The sequence below is a fragment of the Oncorhynchus mykiss genome, chromosome 19 (genome assembly GCF_057628025.1).
Source record: "Oncorhynchus mykiss isolate SJ-2025 chromosome 19, ASM5762802v1, whole genome shotgun sequence".
NCBI classification, from domain to species: Eukaryota; Metazoa; Chordata; class Actinopteri; order Salmoniformes; family Salmonidae; genus Oncorhynchus; species Oncorhynchus mykiss.
Genome location: NC_143040.1, coordinates 52,252,039 through 52,275,358, shown reverse-complemented (window position 1 = coordinate 52,275,358; position 23,320 = coordinate 52,252,039). Strand labels below are relative to the sequence as shown.

The window sequence follows — 23,320 nt, the reverse complement described above, 5'->3', positions numbered from 1 at the left end:
TTTGTTTACAATTACTTTGTTTGAAAACAAAGGAGTAAAATAAGTTTATATTTTGGGTAATGATGGGGTAAGAAAATTGCCCATTAGGGATTTATTTATAAGTTACAGTGACAAGAAAAAGTATGTGAACCCTTTGGAATTACCTGGATTTGTGTATAAATTGGTCGTCAAATTTGATCTGATCTTCATCTAAGTCACAACAATAGACAAACATAGTCTGCTTAAACTAATAACACACAAATTATTGTATTTTTCTTGTCTATATTCAAATCGAAGTTTATTTGTCACGTGCGCCAAATACAACAGTGAAATCCTTACTTAATACATCACTTAAACATTCACAGTGTAGGTTGGAAAAAGTATGTGAACCCCTAGGCTAATGACTTCTCTAAAAGCTAATTGGAGTCAGGAGTCAGCTAACCTGGAGTCCAATCAATGAGATGAGATTGGAGATGTTGGTTAGAGCTGCCTTGACCTATAAAAAACACTCACAAAATTTGAGTTTGCTATTCACAAGCAGCATTACCTGATGTGAACCATGCCTCGAACAAAATAGATCTCAGAAGACCTAAGATTAAGAATTGTTGTCTCGCATGAAGCTGGAAAGCGTTACAAAAGTATCTCTAAAAGCCTTAATGTTCATCAGTCCACGATAAGACAAATTGTCTATAAATGGAGAAAGTCCAGCACTGTTGCTACTAGTGTCTGTCCTGCAAAGATGACTGCAAGAGCACAGCGCAATGCTCAATGAGGTTAAGAAGATTAAGAAGAATCCTAGAGTGTCAGCTAAAGAAATCTCTGGAACATGCTAACATCTCTGTTGACGAGTATACGACATTTAAAACACTAAACAAGAATGGTGTTCATGGGAGGACACCACGGAAAAAGCCACTGCTGTCCAAAAAAACATGTATTTATTTTACCTTTATTTAACTAGGCAAGTCAGTTAAGAAAAAAATATTATTTTCAATGATGGCCTAGGAACAGTGGGTTAACTGCCTTGTTCAGGGGCAGAATGACATACAGGGGCAAAAAAGTATTTAGTCAGCCACCAATTGTGCAAGTTCTCCCACTTAAAAAGATGAGAGAGGCCTGTAATTTTCATCATAGGTACACTTCAACTATGACAGACAAAATGAGAAGAAAAAAAATCCAGAAAATCACATTGTAGGATTTTTAATGAATTTCTTTTAAAATTATGGTGGAAAATAAGTATTTGGTCAATAACAAAAGCTTATCTCAATACTTTGTTATATACCCTTTGTTGGCAATGACAGAGGTCAAACGTTTTCTGTAAGTCTTCACAAGGTTTTCACACACTGTTGCTGGTATTTTGGCCCATTCCTCCATGCAGATCTCCTCTAGAGCAGTGATGTTTTGGGGCTGTTGCTGGGCAACACAGACTTTCAACTCCCTCCAAAGATTTTCTATGGGGTTGAGATCTGGAGACTGGCCCGGCCACTCCAGGACCTTGAAATGCTTCTTACGAAGCCACTCCTTCGTTGCCCGGGCGGTTTGTTTGGGATCATTCTCATGCTGAAAGACCCAGCCATGTTTCATATTCAATGCCCTTGCTGATGGAAGGAGGTTGTCACTCAAAATCTCACGATACATGGCCCCATTCATTCTCCTTTACACGGATCAGTCGTCCTGGTCCCTTTGCAGAAAAACAGCCCCAAAGGATGATGTTTCCACCCCCATGCTTCACAGTAGGTATGGTGTTCTTTGGATGCAACTCAGCATTCTTTGTCCTCCAAACACGACGAGTTCAGTTTTTACCAAAAAATTATATTTTGGTTTCATCTGACCATATGACATTCTCCCAATCTTCTTCTGGATCATCCAAATGCTCTCTAGCAAACTTCAGACGGGCCTGGACATGTACTGGGGCTTAAGCAGGGGGACACGTCTGGCACTGCAGGATTTGAGTCCCTGGCGGCGTAGTGTGTTACTGATGGTAGGCTTTGTTACTTTGGTCCCAGCTCTCTGCAGGTCATTCACTAGGTCCCCCCGTGTGGTTCTGGGATTTTTGCTCACCGTTCTTGTGATCATTTTGACCCCACGGGGTGAGATCTTGTGTGTTATTAGTTTAAGCAGACTATGTTTGTCTATTGTTGTGACCTAGATGAAGATCAGATAACATTTTATGACCAATTTATGCAGAAATCCAGTTATTTCCAAAGGGTTCACATACTTTTTCTTGCCACTGTATATTCTTCAAAAATCAAATGAGTATATATCATGAATTGAAATGTCAAAAAATGTACGTAGCTCTCGCAGATTGCCCCTTTAAGGTTCATATAAACATTAAAGTAAAATAGTGTGGTATGTATTGAGTCATGATGAAATGGCTTCCTCCACTGACAGATGTATAAAATGGTATATGGGTAATCTACTCAAGGAACAAAAGCTTCCCATAGTTGACAGCTGCTGTAGCTACTAGAAACAAAGTATAGTAACCACTATAACCCAGCTGCTCATGTTCACAATTACTTCAGGTAGGGAGTGAGTGTCACTGCTCAGACAGAGGTGAACTCATACTGTACTACAGTAATATGCAGAGGAGGTCAGTTAACAATCCCATTTGTATGACTAGCCCATGAATCACAATGAAATATCTGAATGTGATGCAACTGAAAACCGATATTTATTCAAACATTAGACAGAAAAAAGGGTCTGCTACTCCGTCCACTGAGAGCTACCCCCATATCCGCAGCATTGCATAACATCTACCATATTGTATGTGTAACAACACCTTAAAGCGGCATTCAGCAGTTGAAACAATAACAAAGCCGACTCCCCGCCCCGTTTCGGTAAAAAGCTGAAGGATGGGGCAGGAGAAATGTAACCAGTCTCAAATTCATAGACAGAGCTATGGACGCAATGACTGACCATCCATGAGATCACAATTTTTAACCATGTTGAGGCTTTATAGTGTTTGTTTACACTTACTAATTTACAAACATTGGAGTAAAACAAGCTTATACCACAGTTGAATCTAGCTCATAAGTTATATTTTCAAGAATAAATGGGTACATATAATACATGTATAAGTTTTTAAAAAATGGCTGTAGCAACTGTGGATTGCCTCTTTTAAGTGACCCTCTGAAATATGGTTTCCCAAACTTGGTCCTAGGGCCTAACCTCTAGGTGCACGTTTTGGTTTTTGCCCTCGCACTACACAGCTGATTCAAATAACCAACTCATCATCAAGCTTTGTTTGTTTAAATCAGCTGGGAAAAAACTAAAATGTGCACCCAGGGGGGCCCTGGGACCGAGTTTGGGAAATGCTGCTCGGAAACACTGCAGCCACAGAGCTTAATGTCACCAAGTGCAGCCAGCCATGAATGGGGATGCTGCCCCCAAGTGGACATAAAAACACATCTATCTCTCAGAGAAAGACAGAAAGTGAAAGAGGGACCTCAGTGTTTCACAAAATGAGTGAATTCAGTAAGATGTTAGTGCACTAACTGTAAGTCTCTCTGGATAAGAGCATCTGCTAAATGACTCAAATGGAAAAAAAGTCATGCAGAATCGTTTAGTAATGTTAATTGTGTTTATGTGATGGGTTTGAATCTGCCCATGACAGGTGAGAGGGAGGTGCTATGCTGGTAATAATTAGTTGCATGCTTGTGTAGTGGCACTGACAACATGGTGGTGGTATGCTTACGTATGATAGTAGTGCTCAAGGCTCTGAGAGCAGAGCCACTCCTGGAAGGCAAAGTCTCGCAGCAGCTGGATATGAGCCTCTGCGATGTCCCTCCAGCGCCGCTTCTCTCTCACCACGTACTCCAGACGAGTCAGAATACTCAGGCTCAGCTCCTCCAGAGTCTCCACATCTACACACACAGGCAAAGACAGACACAGACAAATCAGCCAGAGCAGAGAAGGATCTAGTCTATAGCCTGCCTTATCATAAATAAATTCACCTCAACAACACCAGATTGAGGCCAAGATAAGAATATACTCCTACCAGCAAACAGGCAGGCCCTAAATCACTAAAACCACAACATCATGAGCTTTGGGAAATTACACTAACCTAAAACCAAGAACTCTACCTCTTCAACGGCAGAGAATGAGCTAAATAATTTCACCCATTGGCTGAACATTCAAGAAAATATCCTTTGAACTGTGTAGGCTTTTGTACAAACTCCAATGGATGAGTAAATTCAAAGATGATCAATTCCCCTTGTTGTAAAAGAACTGGGATGCTGTGAATCAACTACAGAATAAATCAATGAAGATGTTACTGTGTTTGGTTGCAATCACATTAGCCTCTGGCTTCTTTACATCAGAAATAGTTCAGAGATACCAAACTGACACTGTTCCATGTCATTCATAAACGCTGGATCTTATCAAGTTGCTGATATTTTGTCAACTGACCTTCAAGTAAGTGTTTGTATTCGGAGAGACTGTGGCCTTGAATCCATTCTTCAATCTGACTTTCTTTGCCTTTCTTCCAGCGCACCTCCCAGAAGAAGATCCACGAGACTGAGCAGAAGAGGAAAGTCAGCAAAAAGCGGAGGTCCATCAGACCATCTTCAGCTCTGACTCAGACTCTTCTGCTCCCCACATAGGCTGGGCCAGGTCCAAAATACTGCACGATAAAATAAAAAGTTGCAAATTATGTTCATTCTCCAGCTTCTTCACTGGTAAAGAGCTATAGCAACAACAACAAAAACATCACAGGTTTAAGTCAGGCAGCTCATGAAAGGTAAGCCTAAACAATGACCAAGACAATTAAAAAGTTGTGACCATGCTCATCTAGCAACTAAGGTGCTTTCATTATACGGTAGCAGCATAGCCAGAGAAGGCATGCATGAATGTTAATGTCTCACACTGGAGGAGTGTTGAATGATGGGATAGGACATGTAATCCAGATGACATATGCATGAACTGGCAAGGTTCTTAAAATGTCTCATTACTTTTATCTCATAATCTAAACTAAAGACCACCAAAGTCCACAGCGACAAAAACATAGAATAAATGCATTGGCAACACCCATAGACATAGATTGTCTACAAGAACAACATCCCCACAAGATGCATATTTGCTACAGCACCCCTAATGATTGGTGTACAAAATTCCCCACACATTTCCAGACTCCCCACCAACCACCAGTCACCCCCACTTCCTGCAGGGGCGTTATCTCCTTCCCCCACACATTTAAGTAGGCACACCGGTAACTAATCAGTGTTGAGGTCAGGATAAAGATGAGTCTGTGACAGTAGGAGTGAAGTATTTGGAAAAAGTGCACCCTTGCCTTTTGGCTGATCCATTTGTGGTTTCAAGGTGGGTGCTGTGGAGTCAGTGAGGGTAACCAGAAGTGGTCTTGTGATAATTGTTTGTGTTTCTGCTGGGCAGAGGGAGCAGGCGCTCCGCATTAAATGAATGTGGGTAAGAGATTTGTTTGCTCAAGAAAAAAAAAAGTGATAGTGGAATAGCAGTAAATGTAAAAGTTACCTAACGGAAGGGGAAGATTCCGGTGTTTGTGATGCTCGTTGTTTGGTGCGGCGCAGACAGGGTGGCGTGAATGGTGAAACAGAAGTCGTTGTCTGTTCTTTTGAGTTTTGTTTGAGTCTTTGCCAGACAAAGTGATGTTAGGATATGTAAGTTAAACTGTATGAGATTTTGTGCCGACTACATTACGTTGTTGCAGGTGTCAAGCTTATGGGCATGTGGCAGCAGTGTGTAGGAGGGAGGTTCCTAGGTGTGCAGAAGGGCATTAGACAAAGGACTGTGTAGAAATGGGAAAAGTAGTGGTATGTGGCAATTGTAGGGGTGCCCATGGGCCTGGGGATCAGAAATGTCCCGTGCGAGAGGCAGGTTGAGGTTTCCAGGGATAGAGTAGTGCAGAAGTTGTCATATGCTGCGGCAGTGAAGAAAGTAGAGGAAGATGGGTCAAGGGGGAGGGATCCTGGAGTGGTGTCAGTAGTAGATCTGTACCAGTACAGAGGGATAGGATAACAAGTGATAGATGTTTCAGTAAGACTGGATTTTTAGCATTTATAGCAATGGTTATCAACTGTACTGCAGGGATGGAAGGTCATTTGCAGAAAATTGAGGTTGTGGTGGCAGCTGCAGAGTATTTGGGTGTGCGAGACTTGACATCAGAAGAGTTACATGGTGTGTTAAGTGATGGTGTCCCATCCTTTCAGGTTGTTGGTCTGAAGTAGGACTAAATAGATTTAAATAGTGGAGGAGTGTGGTATTTTTTAAAAGTTTGTGTGTAGTGATTTTTTTTTCTTTTTCTTCCCCAAGCAAAGTATATGGGAGTTGTACTCCAGTCTAGTAGGTGGCAGTAATGCAACATTTATTAGATGCCAACCACCCTTACCCTCATTGAAGAAGTAATCAATGTTGATACCTCATGGACTGGTAGTGTGATGTGTTTGGAAGATGTGTTATGTGCTAATATATTCCTTTCACCTGGATTAGGTACTAAGTTTGTCCTCTTTCCTTTTGGTGTTGACTTCCTTGGTCAGTGTGATTTGTTTGACCACAGCCTTTGTTAGCTTGCCTTAGCCATTATACTAACGTGTACAAAGAACTGTGATAATATAACATCTGTGGTGTTAGGAGTAATACTTATGTGTTGTGCTGATGTAGCATATTCCTTATTTGATTCCCAGAAACCATCCAACAGTCATCATAATTTAATAAAAGCTCAAAAGGTTACCCTATCTTTGTGTTCTTGCAGACACACCCATTTGCATTGCCTCCCACACATCCCTTAGTTTCTTTTACCTATTTTTCATGGTGCTGAAACCTGGGTTGGTAACGCAATGGGGGAGGGGGCTACCAACCAGCTAAGCTTTACCCGGGCCAGCTACCAGTCCAGCCTTGCCAGGCCCAAGTCCAACAACCAGCTCAGCCTTACCAGGCCCCCTACACCTACCTTGAGCCGCCGGCCAGCTACCCCCAGCCAAGATGGGAGGGATACCAGTTGCAGGTCGTTCTACAAAAAAACATTAATTCAGAAAAATATTAAATCAAGTTTTTTTGTACAGAGTAAGATCTTGTTTTGTACAGAGTAAGATCTTCCCCTTGCATGCGTGTAGATCTTTGTTTTGGTCGCACTGTGATGCGCCGTCATCTACTTCTACACGTGGCTGCGTTGCATAGAAATGTCTAGTTCCTGCAAAGATGCTGGGAAATGCTAGATGTGGTTTGCTGGCTTTTGTAGAACCACTTGCAACTGGAAACTGACATTTCTAAGATACTTAGTTTTTGAGTCCGTTTTAAAAGTATCTCCATGAACAGGTTAGTTTAAAAATCTACGGTGGCGGTTTGTATGGGGCTTTCCTGTTATGGACACCAAAAGTAATTGGCTCCCGAGTGGCGCAGCGGTCTAACGCACTGCATCTCAGTGCTAGAGGTGTCACCACAGACCCTGGTTCGATTCCAGGCTGTATCACAACAGGGCATGATTGAGAGTCCCATAGAGCAGCGCACAATTGGCCCAGAATTTGTTCTTAACTGACTTGCCTAGTTAAAAAACATTTTTTTTATAAAAATATGACATTGTCTGGGGTACAATCTGTAGCTTGATGTTGACCACTACCTCAAGCTCAACCTCGACAAGACGGAGCTCCTCTTCCTCCCGGGGAAGGCCTGCCCGCTCAACTTCTCCATCACAATTGACAACTCCACTGTGTCCCCGTAGCAGAGTGCAAAGAAGCGGCGCAGGTCCTAATCCAGACACTTATCTTCCATCTGGACTTGTGCAAGTCACTGTTGGCTGGGCTACCAGCTTGTGCCATCAAACCCCTGCCATTTATCTAGAACGCTGTAGCCTGCCAGGTGTTCAACTGTCTCAAGTTCTTCCATGTCACCCCGCTCCTCCGCATACTACACTGGCTTCCAGTCGACGCTCGCATCCACAAGACCATGGCACTTGCTTATGGAGCAGCAAGAGGAATTGCCCTTCTCGAAATTCAGGTTATGCTCAAACCCTACACCCCAACATGAGTACTCTGTTCTGCCACCTCTGGTCTCTTGGCCCTCCCACCCCAACAGGAGGGTAGTTCAACTCGGACCAGTCCAAGCTCTTCTCCGTCCTGGCACCCTAATAATGGAACTGGCTTCCCCCTGAAGCTAGGGCAGCAGAGTCCCTGCCCATCTTCTGAAACCCTATCTCTTCAGAACATCTTAAATAATGTCACAGCACTCCCCCCCCCCCCCCCTTTTTGCCTTTTGTGAACTATACTGAACAAAAGTATAAAAGCAAAAATGTCTACGATTTTACTGAGTTAGTTCTAAAGGTAATCAGTCAATTTAAATAAATTCATTAGGCCGTAATCTACTGAACTGGAACAGGCTGCCAATCCAGAGCATTCCAAACATGCTGAATGGGTGACATGTCTGGTGACGATGCAGGCCATGGAATAACTGGGAAATGTTGAGCTTCCAGGAATTGTGTACAGGTCCTTGAGGCATGGGGCTGTGTATTATGCTGAAACATGAGGTGAGGGCGGCGGATGAATGGCATGCCAATGGGCCTCAGGATCTCGTCCCGGTATCTGTGTATTCAAATTGCCATAGATTCAAATGTATTTAAAAAATGCCTGCCCACACCATAACCCCAAAGCCACCATTGAGCACTCTGTTCACAATGTTGACATCGGCAAACCACTCGCCCAAACAATGCCATACAGTTTTGCAGTTTTGGGGCCGGTTGGGCGTACTGCCAAATGCTCTAAAATTACATTGGAGGCAGCTTATGGTAGAGAAATAAACATGAAATTCTATGGCAACGGATCAGGTGGAAATTCCTGCAGTCAGCATGCCAATTGCACACTCCCTCAACTTTACATCTGTGGCATTGTGTTGTGTGACAAAACTGCATATTTTAGTGGCCTTTTACTATCCACAGCACAAGGTGCATCTGTGTAATGATCATGCTGTTTAATCAGCTTTTTGATATGCCACACCAGTCAGGTGGGTGGATTATATTGGCAAAGAAGAAATGCTCACTAACAGGGATGTAAACAAATTTTTGTAGAGAATTTGAGATAAGCGTTTCGTGCATATGGAAAATTTCTTTGATCTTTAATTTCAGCTCATGAAACTTGGGACCAACACTTTGTTGCGCTTTATATTTTTGTTCCGTGATCCCCCCCTTACTAGCTCTGACTTTGCTGATAGCTAGTTTATTGAGGAAAATGTACTGTGACATGTGGTTGTCCCACCTATCTACCTTACCGTGAATACATTAAAACGCTCTGGATAAGAGCGTCTGCTAAATCTAATGAAATGTGATTTGTCACATGTGCCGAATAGAACAGGTGTAGACTTTACAGTGAAATGTTTACTTTACAAGCCCATAACCAACAATGCCGTTTTCCCTAAAAAATAAGAAATAAAAGCAACAAATAATTAAAGAGCAGTAGTAAAATATAAATAGCGAGGCTATATATATACATGGGGTACCGTTACAGATTCAATGTGCGGGGGCACTGGTTAGTCGAGGAAATTGAGGTTACATGTAGGTAGAGTTATTATTTTTTATTTGGGGGGGGGGGGGCTTTGCCCTTTCCACACAGCCCCTCACCCACTAGGCTGTATTTTGTTTTGCTTTAAAGTATGTTCCACATTTGGGGCGGCTATAGAAAATTCCCCACCCACGTCCAGTCAACGCTGCGGGGTGGTACTTCCTTCCCTACACCATTAGGTAAGCACACCTGCACTTAATCAATGTTGATACTGCTTGGGAGATGTTATGTGCTAATATAGACTTTTCCTATTATTTTCACCTGGATGATTTATTTACTAAGTTTGTCGTCTTTCCATTTGGTGTTGAAGTCCTTGGACAGTGTGATTCATTTGCATGGTGTTTGACAACTGCCTTTGTTAGCTTGCTTTCGTCAATGTTGAGCTACCTTTGAATATATATATATATATATATATATATATAAATAATATAAATATATGACGTGTTTAGCTATTATTCATTCTGTTGTACTGATGCAGCCTATTCCAACTGTCATCCTGATTTAATAAATGGCTACCCTCTCATTGTGTTTTTGCAGACACGCCCATTGCGTTGCCTCCCACACATCCCCTTAGTTTCTTTGAGCTATTTTTCCGATGGGGAAACCTTCAAGGGTGAAATTATACCTGCTTTGCATATGACCCCTAATGAATGACAACTAGGTCACGGAAGCTCTCTATCATTAAGGAGGTTGTTGGGCAGCAGATCACAGACCTGATAACTTCAGGAACGCTGTAAAATGAAAGTTTAAGTAATCAATATGCCTTGCTAAATGCTGGCTCCTTGGGTGTACGTGATACGTTACCTGGCTGGGTGGAAAAGTCGATCAATTAATGAGACAGCAGCAGCTAACTGTCGTTAGCTCAATACTCCATGTGTGTTTAGACAATACATCAATATCAACAACCAAAGTGATTCATGTGTTTTAGGCTATGCACACTGGCAGGGATTATAGTCAGCTAGCTACAACATAAATTCCTTCAGGACAAGTACAGACTAACTAGCTAGCTTGTTGCTGATACTGTAGCCTACGTTAGCTACCTACGATGTACGTTAAGCCGTCAATGTCAACTCAAAATCGAAATGTGGTATTCCAAAGCCAAATTCAGTGATACATGTAATAATTCACCGCTCACGCATAGCTACGTTCAAATACATCAGATAAATCTATTTTAATTTTAAGAATAAAAGTCCTACCTTGAATGTATTTATTATATTTAACTAGCTAGCGGCAACCGGAAGCCGAGATGCGCAGGGAAACAAACGTCGATTGTTGATGACGTTTAGACACAGTCACACGAGGGCTGTAGGCAGTTATACAAGTCAGCTGTTGTATTTTTAAAAACAAAACATGGTAAGTCGTACGATAATTGATCAAAATACAAGGCCATCATTTAAATATAGACCGTGGTTCTTGATTCGGCAGTTGGAATAATTTAAAATCTATTTCAATTGATGGGAGTTCGTATGCCTTTTTTTGCTCTGCTAGCTTAGCTGGCTAACAGTAGTCACTTGACTTGAGCTAACTGAAGTGTGCATTTTTGCATAAACTTAGCAAACGCTATTCTTTACTTCTGACTTGTATTTCCATATGTTTACTTTAGGGGAAACGGAAGACAAAGAAGTTTGCATCAATGAAGAGAATGATAAGCTTGAAAGATCAGAGAATGTGAGTTTCTGCCAATGATGTTAGCTAGCACGAATATGAATCATTCACACCGTCTAGTTTGACTGATAAACCATGTCAATTTTGTGGATTAGCTAAACGTCAAGCTAACAAGTTGGCATGGATTGTCAGAAATATCAGATAGCTAGCTTCCTTAGACTCACTCATTTCTTTAGTTTGACTAAGACATACTTTATCATGATATATTCCAGTTGAGTCCTCATGGTATTGACTCTGAGTTTCTTTAGAAACGAGAAAGATCGTGCCAAAGTACAAGAGACAAAGAAAAAGGATCCATCGGAAATAAAGGAAAAAGAAGTGTAAGTAGCTTCACAAGTAGGCTGGTTGCCATCTCTGTTCAGCTATTAGAATCTACTCCTTGCCACTCCTTTCATTTGCCAAAGAGACTGGCCTTTCAGCAATCATCAAATAGGAACATTCTATCGTTAATGAGCCCGAGGAGATCAGAGGATTTTATCCTGATTTGATAACTCACAGCTATCATCCAATCACGTTTATACAGATTACACTTTGGAAAACATTCTAACTTAATTCATACATTTGATTGTAAACATTGGAACATTGGGCATTATGATGTAATACATTTCCTTGTAAACATAAACATTGGGCACATGGAGAATAGAGGATTCCCGTTCATTTCATTTTTGCCACCAGCCAATGTGATTTCATCACACAAAGTTCTTGTGTGATATGGAGATGCATCAATTGCGCAAGAAGGGAACAGTGAAGACTTGTAAGTTAAAGTTAATTCATTGGCTGGGCTATTAATCCACCATTTGTATGCTAGCCTGTGTATTAGTCCTAGCTTACTATAGTTTAGCATTATGTATAATGTAGCATATGCCTACTTTTTGATGGACTACAGCCAAGATTTGAAGGCGGACCTAGGTTATGAATACGTTTTTAGGAAGAAATATGATTTGTGAGTGTCAGATGCTCTGGTGGCTATGATTGGTGGGTCATTTTACGTTGTCTGTGAGTTTGAATTCTCTCAATATCCATTCAGAAAGTTTTCTAAAGTAGCCTGTCTGTACTCCCAAGTCATGGTGATCAGCATATGTGCGATGAATGACGACAGGTGCCGGTTTTGCGTTTCTTTTCTCTCGTTAATGGGATGTAGCTGAAGAAAACACAGCTCGATAGACTCTTGTAGGCTAATATTTTCCTTATTATTTCTCTCATTGCGGAGTTCTCTCTAGCTACTTTGAGCAATGGATGCCAAAAGGCCAGTCTCTTTGGCAAATGCAAGGAGTGGAATGTTAGCTAAAAAGACTGGTACCCAGACTACTTCACAAATATCAGAACAAACAAATGCACCCATAACTCTTAACTAATATTCAGTATATTATGGACAAATGATTGATTATAGGTCGATACCTTCTTACTGTGTGTTCACACATTTATTTTCCTACCTGCAGTCCAAAATATCCATCGTGCCTGTTCTTCCAGTACAACACTCAGCTTGGTCCCCCTTATCACATCCTGGTCGACACCAATTTCATTAACTTCTCCATCAAGGCTAAACTGGACATAGTTCAGTCAATGATGGACTGCCTGTATGCCAAGTGTGAGTATCTGGCAAAGTTTATTCAGTGTGAACTCAGTTAATGTAACTAAGGAATAACCCGGTGTATTTTTAAATTATACTCTTGCTTGTTCAAGGTATCCCATGCATCACAGACTGTGTAATGGCTGAGATAGAGAAACTGGGGATGAAGTATAGAGTAGCTCTGAGGTAACTAGCTGTTGTGAAGACCAACATCCAGATACACTACAGACATTCAGACGCATACACACACGTTCTGAGGGTATTATCAACGTTCCATAGGGAAGGTATATGACGGATGCATTTTCTGCCTCTGTAGGATAGCCAAGGATCCTCGGTTCGAACGACTGCCATGCACCCACAAAGGAACATACGCTGATGACTGCTTAGTTCAAAGGGTAACCCAGGTAATGTAGTTTAATCTACTAAATTGACAATGTATTACATTAGGGAAACTTTTTAGTCATTAGAGCACTGTGGTTTTATACCAGAGAAGAACACCAATTCAATCATGTATCTTTCACAGCATAAGTGCTACATCCTGGCAACTGTGGACAGGGACCTGAAGAGAAGGATCAGAAAGATCCCAGGAGTACCCATCATGTACATCTCCAACCATAGGTCAGAATTAACATCAGATTATCAGTGTTCAATTGGTCATTTGTGGTTATCACTGTTTCATCGCTAGTTTATCTCTCTCTCATATAAAATGTCTTATACCATGATCTTTAAACCATGTCTAACCGTAATATTTTTCACAGGTTCAACATTGAAAGAATGCCTGATGACTATGGTGCTCCAAGATTCTAATATTCAGTTGATGGAATTGAAATTCTAGTTGGACTGTGGCTTTTGTTGAGGAGGTTTTGATTTGTTTACCTGCTCATTGTATATTGTTAAAGGACTTAAGTTTATGCTCTACATTTTTAACAGAAATGGATGACAGAGTAATAATTTTGCAAATTTAATGACTGGTGTATTTCTTACTATTCCCAAAACTGTTTTTCACTTTGTTCCATAAAAGTACAAATGCATTCTGTCAAGGTGTGAAAATTGAAATAAATTAATGGAAGAATAGTCGAATGTATCCAGTATTTTTGCTGTCATAGTGTGAAGAGGTAGGCTATACGTCATTAGTCATGGAGGGTGCATTTATTATAAACCTTTAAATTGTGCTGCATTTCATAGGCTACCTAGTGGTTAGAGCGTTGGACTAGTAACCGAAAGGTTGCAAGATCGAATCCACGCGTTGACAAGGTAAAGATCTGTCGATCTGCCCCTGAACAAGGCAGTTAATCAACTGTTCCTAAATCGTCATTGAAAATAAGTGTTCGTTCTTGACTGACTTGTTGTCTGTTTCAGCGGAGGAAATGTGAAGCTCGTTGAACCCGTCTACGCATGCCCAGCTGCTATAGATCTGGGAGTGTCTGAGCGGCGCAATATTGTAGCAGGCATGAGATTAGCTCTCGCTACTCTGTAGCCATGGGCGTTCAAACTGGATTGATTTGGACTGAAACGAACAATATTGTGTCGTAAAATGGACTAGACTGGAATGCGGACAGTAACTAAACGGAGTGTCGAAGAAATGTGATCGTATCCAATCTATCCCGGCGTTGTGGATATAGACCGAATGACCTCTGGGATAACGGTGCCGGCGGGTATTGGGGGTTTTTAATACAAACTACTGTTTGTTGTCTGTATACCCTTTTGGAAGATGCTATTTTTCCCCCTTATGTTGTAGGCATTATGTGTATTCATAATTTCCCAATGTGCTTAGTTCAACTTCATTGTTGAAGTCTTATTTTCATGATGCCTAAAAATTCACGCATTTTCTAGTTTTAATAATATATTGTCTAGTTTCAGTATTTCAATGATTTACTTGACTTAACCTGCATTGTGATGTTTCTAAAGTGCCAATAACATTATCGTTCAGACATGACTTGATGTAGGCTAACTATAATTCCCTTTAATCCCTGCTTTTGCAAAAAAAAATATATATATAATTGAACTCATCTGACATAAGTGGACAATTGTAACAACTACTGTAGCTTTAACTCCGCATTTGGGTGGAACATATGATTGTGTGCCATTTTGTTCATAAGAGGTACAGTATTTGAATTTGGAGACTGATACAGCCTGCAGTTTTGCAAAGTTCTACATATCCAGCATGTCATGAATTGCTCATGTTTCTCACCTGCTGTGGGAGTGTTACTTGCTGAGAAACTGCAATCAGATTGACAGTTAAAGGGCAGGGCACATAGGCTGTAAACCATCTGTGCCAGGTTCCAGGACTGGGGTCCCTTGTGTGGGGGGATGCTAAGGACCACAGTGGGGTGTGTGGGGGTGGAGGAGAGAGATGAGGATGAAGGTGAAGAGGATTTGCGGGACGGAGGGGTGCCCTTCTTCGTAAACAGGGGAGGCCTACCGGTGGATGAGGAGACTTGGGAGCAGATGTGGAGGCATGTGGCTCGGATTCACCCTAATGGGGAGGCCATAGGGACACACATCCGGGGAGCCAGTGATCTGCCCAAGGTAAGAGCAAGTGAAGTCCTCACCTAGACACCCTACTCTGTTGTTTTCAGTTTGACAGCTCTACAGACTACACTCAGTCTATTTCAACAATGTGAAAGTAAAAAATAATCAGCTTTTCCTCCCGCTAGTATATAGCGTTCAATGTGTCCTAGTCACATTTATTTACCGTAAACTATCATTCAAGATAAACATGCAGTAAACTATTCAGGAGGATATATTGTCCCATAGCATAGGCCTAGTATATGATGCTACATGCTTAATTCGATTCACACTAGAGATGGAGTGAAGATAACCCACTATGCAGAATGTTTAACTGACTCAGTTACGTCTCCTCAGATAACAAGTGGATGAAGCTGTCAAAATATGCAGCATTTCAAACCACACAGATACACATGCAGTCATAACATGCCACCAGATGTACAAGTGCTGTGCTGTCCAGATGAGGTTAAATGCTGCCTCTGTGCTCATAAGGAATTCCATTATATATTCAATTAATGTAGCATTGTGAGACTTGCTATATGGAACAATTAAGATAATGACCATGCCCATAAAGGATTGTTGTTAAGTTAAACAACAGGACATTCTCCAGCTCTGTGAATATAGGGATTGTGTGATACTAATGCTTCTTGTTGTGCTTTGCCTCTCCCCCATAGATTCCTACACCAAGTGTGCCTACATACCAGCCAACCACCAGTATCCCACAGCGCCTGGAAGCCATACAGAAATACATCAGGGACTTGCAGTATCCTTTGCCTGGAATGGTAGAACTGCTTGGTCACTATTGCCAAGCTCTGGACCAATGATGAATAGCCCAGGTAGCCTAGATAAAGCTGTGACTGTTCATTGGAGCTGTTGTTGGTCATTGTCAGTCTCTGTATGATTGTTTATCCCAACCTGTCAGTCTAGATAACAGTTTAGGTACGTCAACAAAATGTACAGTAGGTTGATTATACATTAATAAATGTGTAGATATGTTAAATTCCATGCCTGATGCTAACACACTATGCTCTGGGTTGGAATTCAAGATATGTCTCCTGAAGTATGTGTTAGCCATGCACTCTATGTATTTATAAATAATTCATAGATATAGGCACAAGCTGATTTCATGCAAATGGAAACTGGGTCACACAGTAGATGTACTGAAGAAGATTATGGTGATTGGTAACTCACTGAGGTCCTTTGTAGCTCAGTTGGTAGAGCATGGCGCTTGTAACACCAGGGTAGTGAGTATGATTCCCGGGACCACCCATATGTAAAATGTATGCAAGCATGACTGAGTCGCTTTGGATAAAAGTGTCTGCTAAATGGCATGCATATATATATATATATATATATATATATATATATATATATATATATATATGTTTACTATTATTTACTCTTACTCATTATTTTATGACAATATGTGTCATATGTCACATCTCAGAATGTAGACCATGTTTAGACTATAATCTATTTTGAGCATAAACATTAGTATCTCTCAGTTCAAGGAGCTCATCCATAATTCACAAACGAGGAACTATGAATATCAGAAAGCACTTAACGGGGTTCATTCCCCATGAGAATACGTTCAGTGCACAACCCAGAGGGTCTGTTTGGACATTTCCCATATTGTTTCACTCCCTCTGCATTTGTATGTACACTGGACAAAGATATAAAACCAACATGTAAAGTGTTGGTCCCATGTTTCATGAGCTGAAATAAAAGATCCCAGAAATATTCCATACTCATAAAAGCTCATTTCTCACAAATTTTTTAACATCCCACTTAGTGAGTATTTCTCCTTTGCCAAAATAATCCATCCATCTGACAGCTGTGGCATATAAAGAAGCTATTTAAACAGCATTAGCATTACACAGGTGCCCCTTGTGCTGGGGATAATAAAAGGGCACTGAAAAATGTGGAGATTTGTCACACAATACAATGCCACAGATGTCTCCATTTTTGAGGGAGCGTGCAGTTGGCATGCTGACTGCAGGAATGTCCACCTGAGAATTTAATGTTAATTTCTCTACCATAAGCCGCCTCCAACGTCATTTTAGAGAATTTGGCAGTATGTCCAACTGGCCTTACAACCGCAGACCACGTGTATGGTGTCATTTGGGGGAGCGGTTTGCTGATGTCAATGTTGTGAACAGTGCCCCATGGTGGGGGTAGGGTTATGGTATGGGCAGGCATAGGTTACGGACACAATTGCATTTTATCGATGGCAATTTGAATGCACAGAAATACCGTGATGAGATCTGAGGCCCATTTCTTTTAAAGGTATCTGTGACGAACAGACTCATATCTGTATTCCTAGTCATGTACAATTAGTATATTATGCCCTAATGCATTTATTTCCATTGACTGATTTCCTCATAAGAACTGTAACTCAGTAAAATCTTTGAAATTGTTGCATGTTGCATTTATATTTTGGTACAGTTTACTTAACAATATCCTACAGGTACAATCACACGGGAACACAGTTTTTTGAAATCAAGAAGAGCAGGCCTCTTACTGCGTAAGTTTCACAGTTTCTTCTATCCCATTCCTGTTTCCTAATCTTTTATTTTAGCTTAGCTCTTAGATTATCCTGAGGGGATCATGGCCTTGTAGGGATATTGTAAATGTCAGACAGTAAGCAACATGGCAGCTACCTGCCAGAGAGAATCTCAGGGTTTGGTGAAATAGCTTTTCCTGGGGCCGCAGAGGCCACAGTGGCAGCAGACAGAGGAAGTAGCTATGCATGTTTACCGATTTGCTTTCATATTATGCTGATCATGACAGAAGCTGAAGGAATTGGATATCTGAATCGGCTGTATGTCTGTTGCACCCAAGGGCTTTGCGACCAGGAACTGTTATCATAGCCTAATAGGATCTGTTTCCCCGGCAGAAGCTTCTAATGCATTTTGCTTACTCGGTTCTTGACATTTAGCACCAGATGGTTTTATTTCAATGTCTCATGCAAAATGCCAGTTTTAATAATCAAATGTATTTATTTTTCCTAAAGGAGTTAGTCATTTTCCCTTTGCATACACAAAGAACCTGTAATATGTACAAGTGTCTTTCAGGCCTTTTAGAATCCATGTTTATAATTTCTACCTTTTAGAGTAGACCATTTTGTTGCCTTGCCTTCAGGTGTATTCTAACCCTCATATTCTGTGTAGGTTGATGGACATCGCCAAGGAGATGACCCGGGAGTCACTGCCAATCAAGTGTCTGGAGGCTGTGATCCTTGGGATGTATCCTTTCCTTTAAATAGCTTAGGTGTTCCACGTGAAAACTGTAATGACTTTCTTATGCCACTGTTACCTGCACATCATTTTATTTCTCATCTACCACACTCAGCAGCACAAGATGTGTCAATGGGGTGATAAATGATGACCTGGAAATGTTGTTTTCCAAATGAGTGCTTGTGGGAAGCTAAAAAAATAACATGGAGTGATGCCTCAGTGTGGTAACAGGGATTTAGAGACACAGCTTTATGGGCACAATCAGGGCATCCAAGTATTATGTGATTAGAACTGACTAGTGTGCTCAGTCTGAGAATACTGTATGCAGACTAATGTATTCTTGTCTTAAAAACAGATTAGTGGAGCTTAAACAATTGTGGTTTATGTTACCATGTAAAGGGGCACTCCAGTTGGAGCAGTGATAAGGTTTTTCAATGTCCTTGACCTTGCCTGTCCCAGTTACCTTACCAACAGCATGTCGGGTGTGGAGCGCTTCCCCCTCAGCTTTAAAACGCAGTTCTCAGGGAACCACTTCTGCCACATCGTGCTGGGGGTGCACAGCGGGGGCCGCTTCGGGGCACTGGGCATCAGTCGGCGGATGGACCTCATGTTCAAACCCCTGGAGTTCCGAACACTGGCTGACCTGGTGCAGGAGTTTGAGGGGGCCTACATGGGTTACTGGCATACCCTGAGGAAGGTGAAGATTGGCCAGTATGTGTCCCATGACCCCCACAGTGTGGAGCAGATAGACTGGAAACACTCCATACTAGATGTGGATAAGCTGACCAAGGAGGAAATGAGGAGAGAGCTGGAGAGACACACTCGGGACATGAGGATGAAGGTAAAGGACCCAGGGACACAGAGACCATGTGTTAGAGTGCAGGAATGTGATGGGATGTACAGAACTAAGGCAGGACATGTGCACACATCTGAGGACTGAGATGGAAAAATGTCCATGAGCCAAACCATGTTAGGGATCCATGAAACAGACCTGTCAGCTTCCTAGGATTCTAGTGATTGCATTAGGTCCAACAGGCACTGAACTCCTAGTTTGTAGACTTCCACAGTACCAGTATGGAATTTAGATTTGTGTCAAATGAAATTGGGATACATCTGAGCTCCATGTTTTTGATTCATGTGATGGGGAAGCACCAGGGTAATTTTAATGTGAATCCTTTCTGAGCAGATGGAAAGCCCCTGTTAATCGCTGAGATTCTGACTCCTTTTGACCCTCTGTCTCATCATGCATGATGACATGGAGTTGACCTTCCATTTCACTAGCTATAATCCTCAAATGATGACCTCATGCGCTATCATCCCAAACAGTAATGAAAGGATCCTTAACGCAGGGCCCTGTGTATAATAAAACTAATGGGATGGCTTTGCTCTGCTCGGTTGTGCGCCATGTATGATTGCCTCTATCAATCAATGGCTGATATTTTTAGGGAGCGGGATCTCTCCCATTCACAAGACCCACAATCACATTAAAGATGCAGAGGATTTTACCATCATCACCGTCAACACTGTGCCTCCAGCATGTTAGGGCCTCTCACCGAGCAGCTCACCTTAGTACTACTCTAAGTAATTGAAAGCTGATGATCGGAGTGTTTGTTTGCTACTGACTTTCCTTCCACCTCGCTACTCTGCATTTATTGATGTGCTGTATTTTGAAAGACAAACGTTTAGTAATTGGAGTCTTACTTGAACTGCACTTTTCCTTAGTCTGTACAGAGGATATGACCAGAACTGTTTGTGTACCTCGTTTGTGTTTCCCCTTGTTGCTAATGTGAGGTAAACAGAACTGAGTGATTGTCTTTCAGATTGGGAAGGCTGCGCCCACTTCACCCACCAAAGACAGGAAGTGTAACATGGGCTCGCCCCACCGTAACCCGGGCAGCCCCATGCGCAGGAACAGCCGCATCGAGAGACGGTAATACTGATTGTGCACTATAGTCAGATATCAGGAGATGCTTAGTCTCACTATAGTCTCTCTGACAACACAGTAAATATTCATTAGGTCAATAAACAAGGTGCTAGCTGTAGTGGAGAGGGCTCTGCACTGATCTGAACAAGCACTAGAGGCTAGATGTCCTATGACGTAGTCCAAGAGGATTCTCTGAACAGTAATCTTTGTTGTAATCTGTCATGAGAAGTCATATCTTTTTTTTCTTTTTGGGGGGGTGTACAGTCCATCAGGAGAGAAGAAAGTTCTTGATCCGAAGTCCCCTCCAGACATGAATGGATATCAGATTCGAGTGTGAGGAAGATTTCACTTCATAAAATCATCCTGCAAAACAAGACCGTAGAATGGTAGGGTTCTGTCCAACTAAAGGTTAGTTCCGGGGAATGGGCTTTTGTGTTCAGATTCGAAATAGGTTTGTACTGTGTAAGCAATTTATTTAGGGTATTTTGCATTCAACAAACGTGAGGTATACTGTACAGAGCATGGCCATGTCAATAACAGATTTTTGACTAGATGTAAGTTCAAAGCCTATAATTCTAAGTTCTCACAATGCTCAACTTTGGGGATATCAAACAGTTGTTTTACACAGCCAAATCCATTTAAATTATCTTGTCTAACTGGTTGGCCTATTCACAAGAATTTCTCTCCAAAAATGTGGCATGGGCCATTCATCAGCCCTGTGGTTATTTGTTGTTACCAGGCTTTTTGTAAAGCCAGAAGCTTGGTAGTGTAGTCCATTCTACAATATAATTGGTTCAGACAGCATTTAAGGGTCAAACAGGCATTGATCATGTTTTTAAAGATGTTCTGTAGGGTTTTGTTAATATGCAATATTACATTTAGCTTATTTCTTAACATGTAAAGTGCTGCAATTGGAAATATCATAGCAGATATCCATGTTGTCAATCAGTTATTAAGAATGACAATTATTGTGAGGATTATGTGCAATCTGTGTCTCCATGTTGTACTGTAAGTGTGTAAATACATTGAACCTTTAACCTGTTAGCCCTGCTGGACAGTAACTGCTTTTGTAGTGACTAGTTTGCAATCCACTTACCTTGTGCCTTTTAGGAACATTTTAATAGACAGTGATAAAGAAAACAAGTATTACTGGGTGAATCGTTTTTTCAATTTCACTAGGAAAATACACTGTACAATCCATCTACTCGATCCCAAATAGATGGTAAATTGAGCTATCAACACCTTACCCTGTGTTTGTGTGTTCTGCTATGGAGATGATGCGTGTGATTGAATATTGGGTCTTTCAGTGTACAGTAGTCTATTTAAACCTTTCAAAGCATGAAAAGTGTGATATGTTTTAGGATAGTAAGAGAAAGTAGTCAGTGTGGTCAACAGAATTTTTAAATTCTGGGGTCACTCAAGACAAACTCTCACACTCTCATAAAATGACTGCAACTAAGTGCGAAGGATGAAGTTGCAGCTGATATGGTTTGACATTATTTTGGGGGAAAGAGAGATATTTTGAAGGCAGCAGTTACTTTTATATTGACATGGTCTGATATTTTTGCCTTCGTACAGTATAAATAACATTATTCTTATTATCTTAACACATAGCCTTATTGTGGTTGTCTAGCTCTATTTAATATTTACCATTTTTATTAAAGGTGCAAAGAGATTTGTTTACAATATTCTCATCTTCATTTTTAAATGACATTTAGGCCAGAGCACTTGAGAAATTGGAGTCTGCACCATTTAAAAAAGAAATAGTGCCTCGGAGCACATTGATTGGTTGGGATTCCTTGAGCCTCTTTCATTTTAACATAGAGGTTGTTGTCTTGTACCAAAATATTATATGACCATTTATCACTATGTAGGACTTCCTATTGATTTAGAAATAAACTCTCCTCACCTCTCTCCCAATTTAATCTGTTGTGTTGATTTAGCTGACTTATGTCATGGGTCAGATGCCTGTGAGTTTATTGGAGCTTCAGCTACATTAAGAGATCTACAAAATACAACAATGGATCAAATGTAGAGCTAAAATCAATTAATACAGTTATCAAACAGTGTGCTGAGGACATGGAGGGCACACTGCCAGTCTACATACCAACCAAGAGTCCAAATTGGGCAGTGTGCACTCATCTGAAATACCTCTGCCACACACAGACGGACAATTCAAAGAATAAACGACGAGCAATAAACATTTCCTCCTTTGATTGTCCACAAAGAAACCTTAATACAAATCCCATACTGAGGATCTGTGCACTAGGGGACTATACATTTATAAGACCATAAACAAAGACCTCTGCTTGCAGCCACACTAATTAGAATAACATTTTCTGTATCTTCTCTGTTGCATGCTGGTACACTGTGAGAACTCCTAGCCCATTTTGGGCTTCAAGACATCCTTAACTGTAAATCACAGGAGTTTTTTTATATCCTTTTTCTCTCTGCAATTGTGTTTGTGTTCCTTAGTGCAAAGATGTGATGATGTCACTGAGATTTTATCTAAGGTGGAATAACAAGAAATATTGTAACCAGAAATCACCTGTACGGCTTTGTGACACTTGAAACTGAAATAAACAAGCAACTGGTATTTGACTAGATTTGTTGAAAATAAATGGTGTAACATTGAGTGATTATCGTACCTATTTTCCCATTCAGCAAATGCTTTATTTTTTGGGGTACTGTGCTGGCTGTCTGCAGTGCACTGTACTGACGCCCAGGGATCCTGCTGCACATAATCAATTAAGTCTAATGGAAGCCTCACTGGGTGGATAGTCTACCTGACAGCACTGCAATCGGCTAACAAGGCTTAACTAATGAATCGCTGCCAACCTGACACATTTCATCATATCATGGGAGCACAGAGGACTGCCATGGTTGCTGCTCTCCTGAACACCCAGCCTATCTTTAACAGGGG

General features: G+C 41.2%; 3 protein-coding genes across 5 annotated transcripts in view; 2 read left to right on the top strand and 1 right to left on the bottom strand.

The window, feature by feature from the left end:
* Positions 1 to 10,788, bottom strand: part of LOC110498360 (apoptosis-resistant E3 ubiquitin protein ligase 1) — a 33,045-nt gene extending 22,257 nt beyond the window's left edge. Inside the window, exons 1-4 of one of the 2 annotated variants that reach the window (XM_036954880.2) lie at positions 10,691 to 10,788; positions 6,899 to 6,958; positions 4,384 to 4,597; positions 3,671 to 3,839 (exon numbers count right to left, since the gene is read on the bottom strand). In XM_036954880.2, the coding sequence (XP_036810775.1) occupies positions 3,671 to 3,839; positions 4,384 to 4,531 (317 nt within the window). In that variant the 5' untranslated portion in view covers positions 4,532 to 4,597; positions 6,899 to 6,958; positions 10,691 to 10,788. The remainder of the gene's footprint in view (positions 1 to 3,670; positions 3,840 to 4,383; positions 4,598 to 6,898; positions 6,959 to 10,690) is intronic. The other variant, XM_036954881.2, reaches the window with a different exon arrangement.
* LOC110497930 (rRNA-processing protein FCF1 homolog) lies at positions 10,318 to 13,803 on the top strand. The gene is made up of 8 exons (XM_021574406.3): positions 10,318 to 10,847; positions 11,098 to 11,162; positions 11,408 to 11,479; positions 12,599 to 12,747; positions 12,843 to 12,915; positions 13,046 to 13,133; positions 13,253 to 13,347; positions 13,488 to 13,803. Exons 1-8 carry the CDS (start codon positions 10,845 to 10,847, stop codon positions 13,534 to 13,536), a joined length of 594 nt encoding a protein of 197 aa, XP_021430081.1. The 5' UTR covers positions 10,318 to 10,844; the 3' UTR covers positions 13,537 to 13,803.
* A 236-nt stretch (positions 13,804 to 14,039) lies between these two features.
* LOC110497929 (tubulinyl-Tyr carboxypeptidase 1) lies at positions 14,040 to 23,018 on the top strand. 2 transcript variants are annotated; one of them, XM_021574405.3, is made up of 8 exons: positions 14,125 to 14,384; positions 15,009 to 15,258; positions 15,912 to 16,000; positions 17,705 to 17,761; positions 18,408 to 18,482; positions 18,933 to 19,314; positions 20,294 to 20,403; positions 20,662 to 23,018. In XM_021574405.3, exons 2-8 carry the CDS (start codon positions 15,040 to 15,042, stop codon positions 20,732 to 20,734), a joined length of 1,005 nt encoding a protein of 334 aa, XP_021430080.3. In that variant the 5' UTR covers positions 14,125 to 14,384; positions 15,009 to 15,039; the 3' UTR covers positions 20,735 to 23,018. The 2 variants fall into 2 exon arrangements, with proteins under 2 accessions (XP_021430079.3, XP_021430080.3); XM_021574404.3 differs by having other exon boundaries at positions 14,040 to 15,258.
* The last annotated feature ends 302 nt before the right edge of the window (positions 23,019 to 23,320 follow it).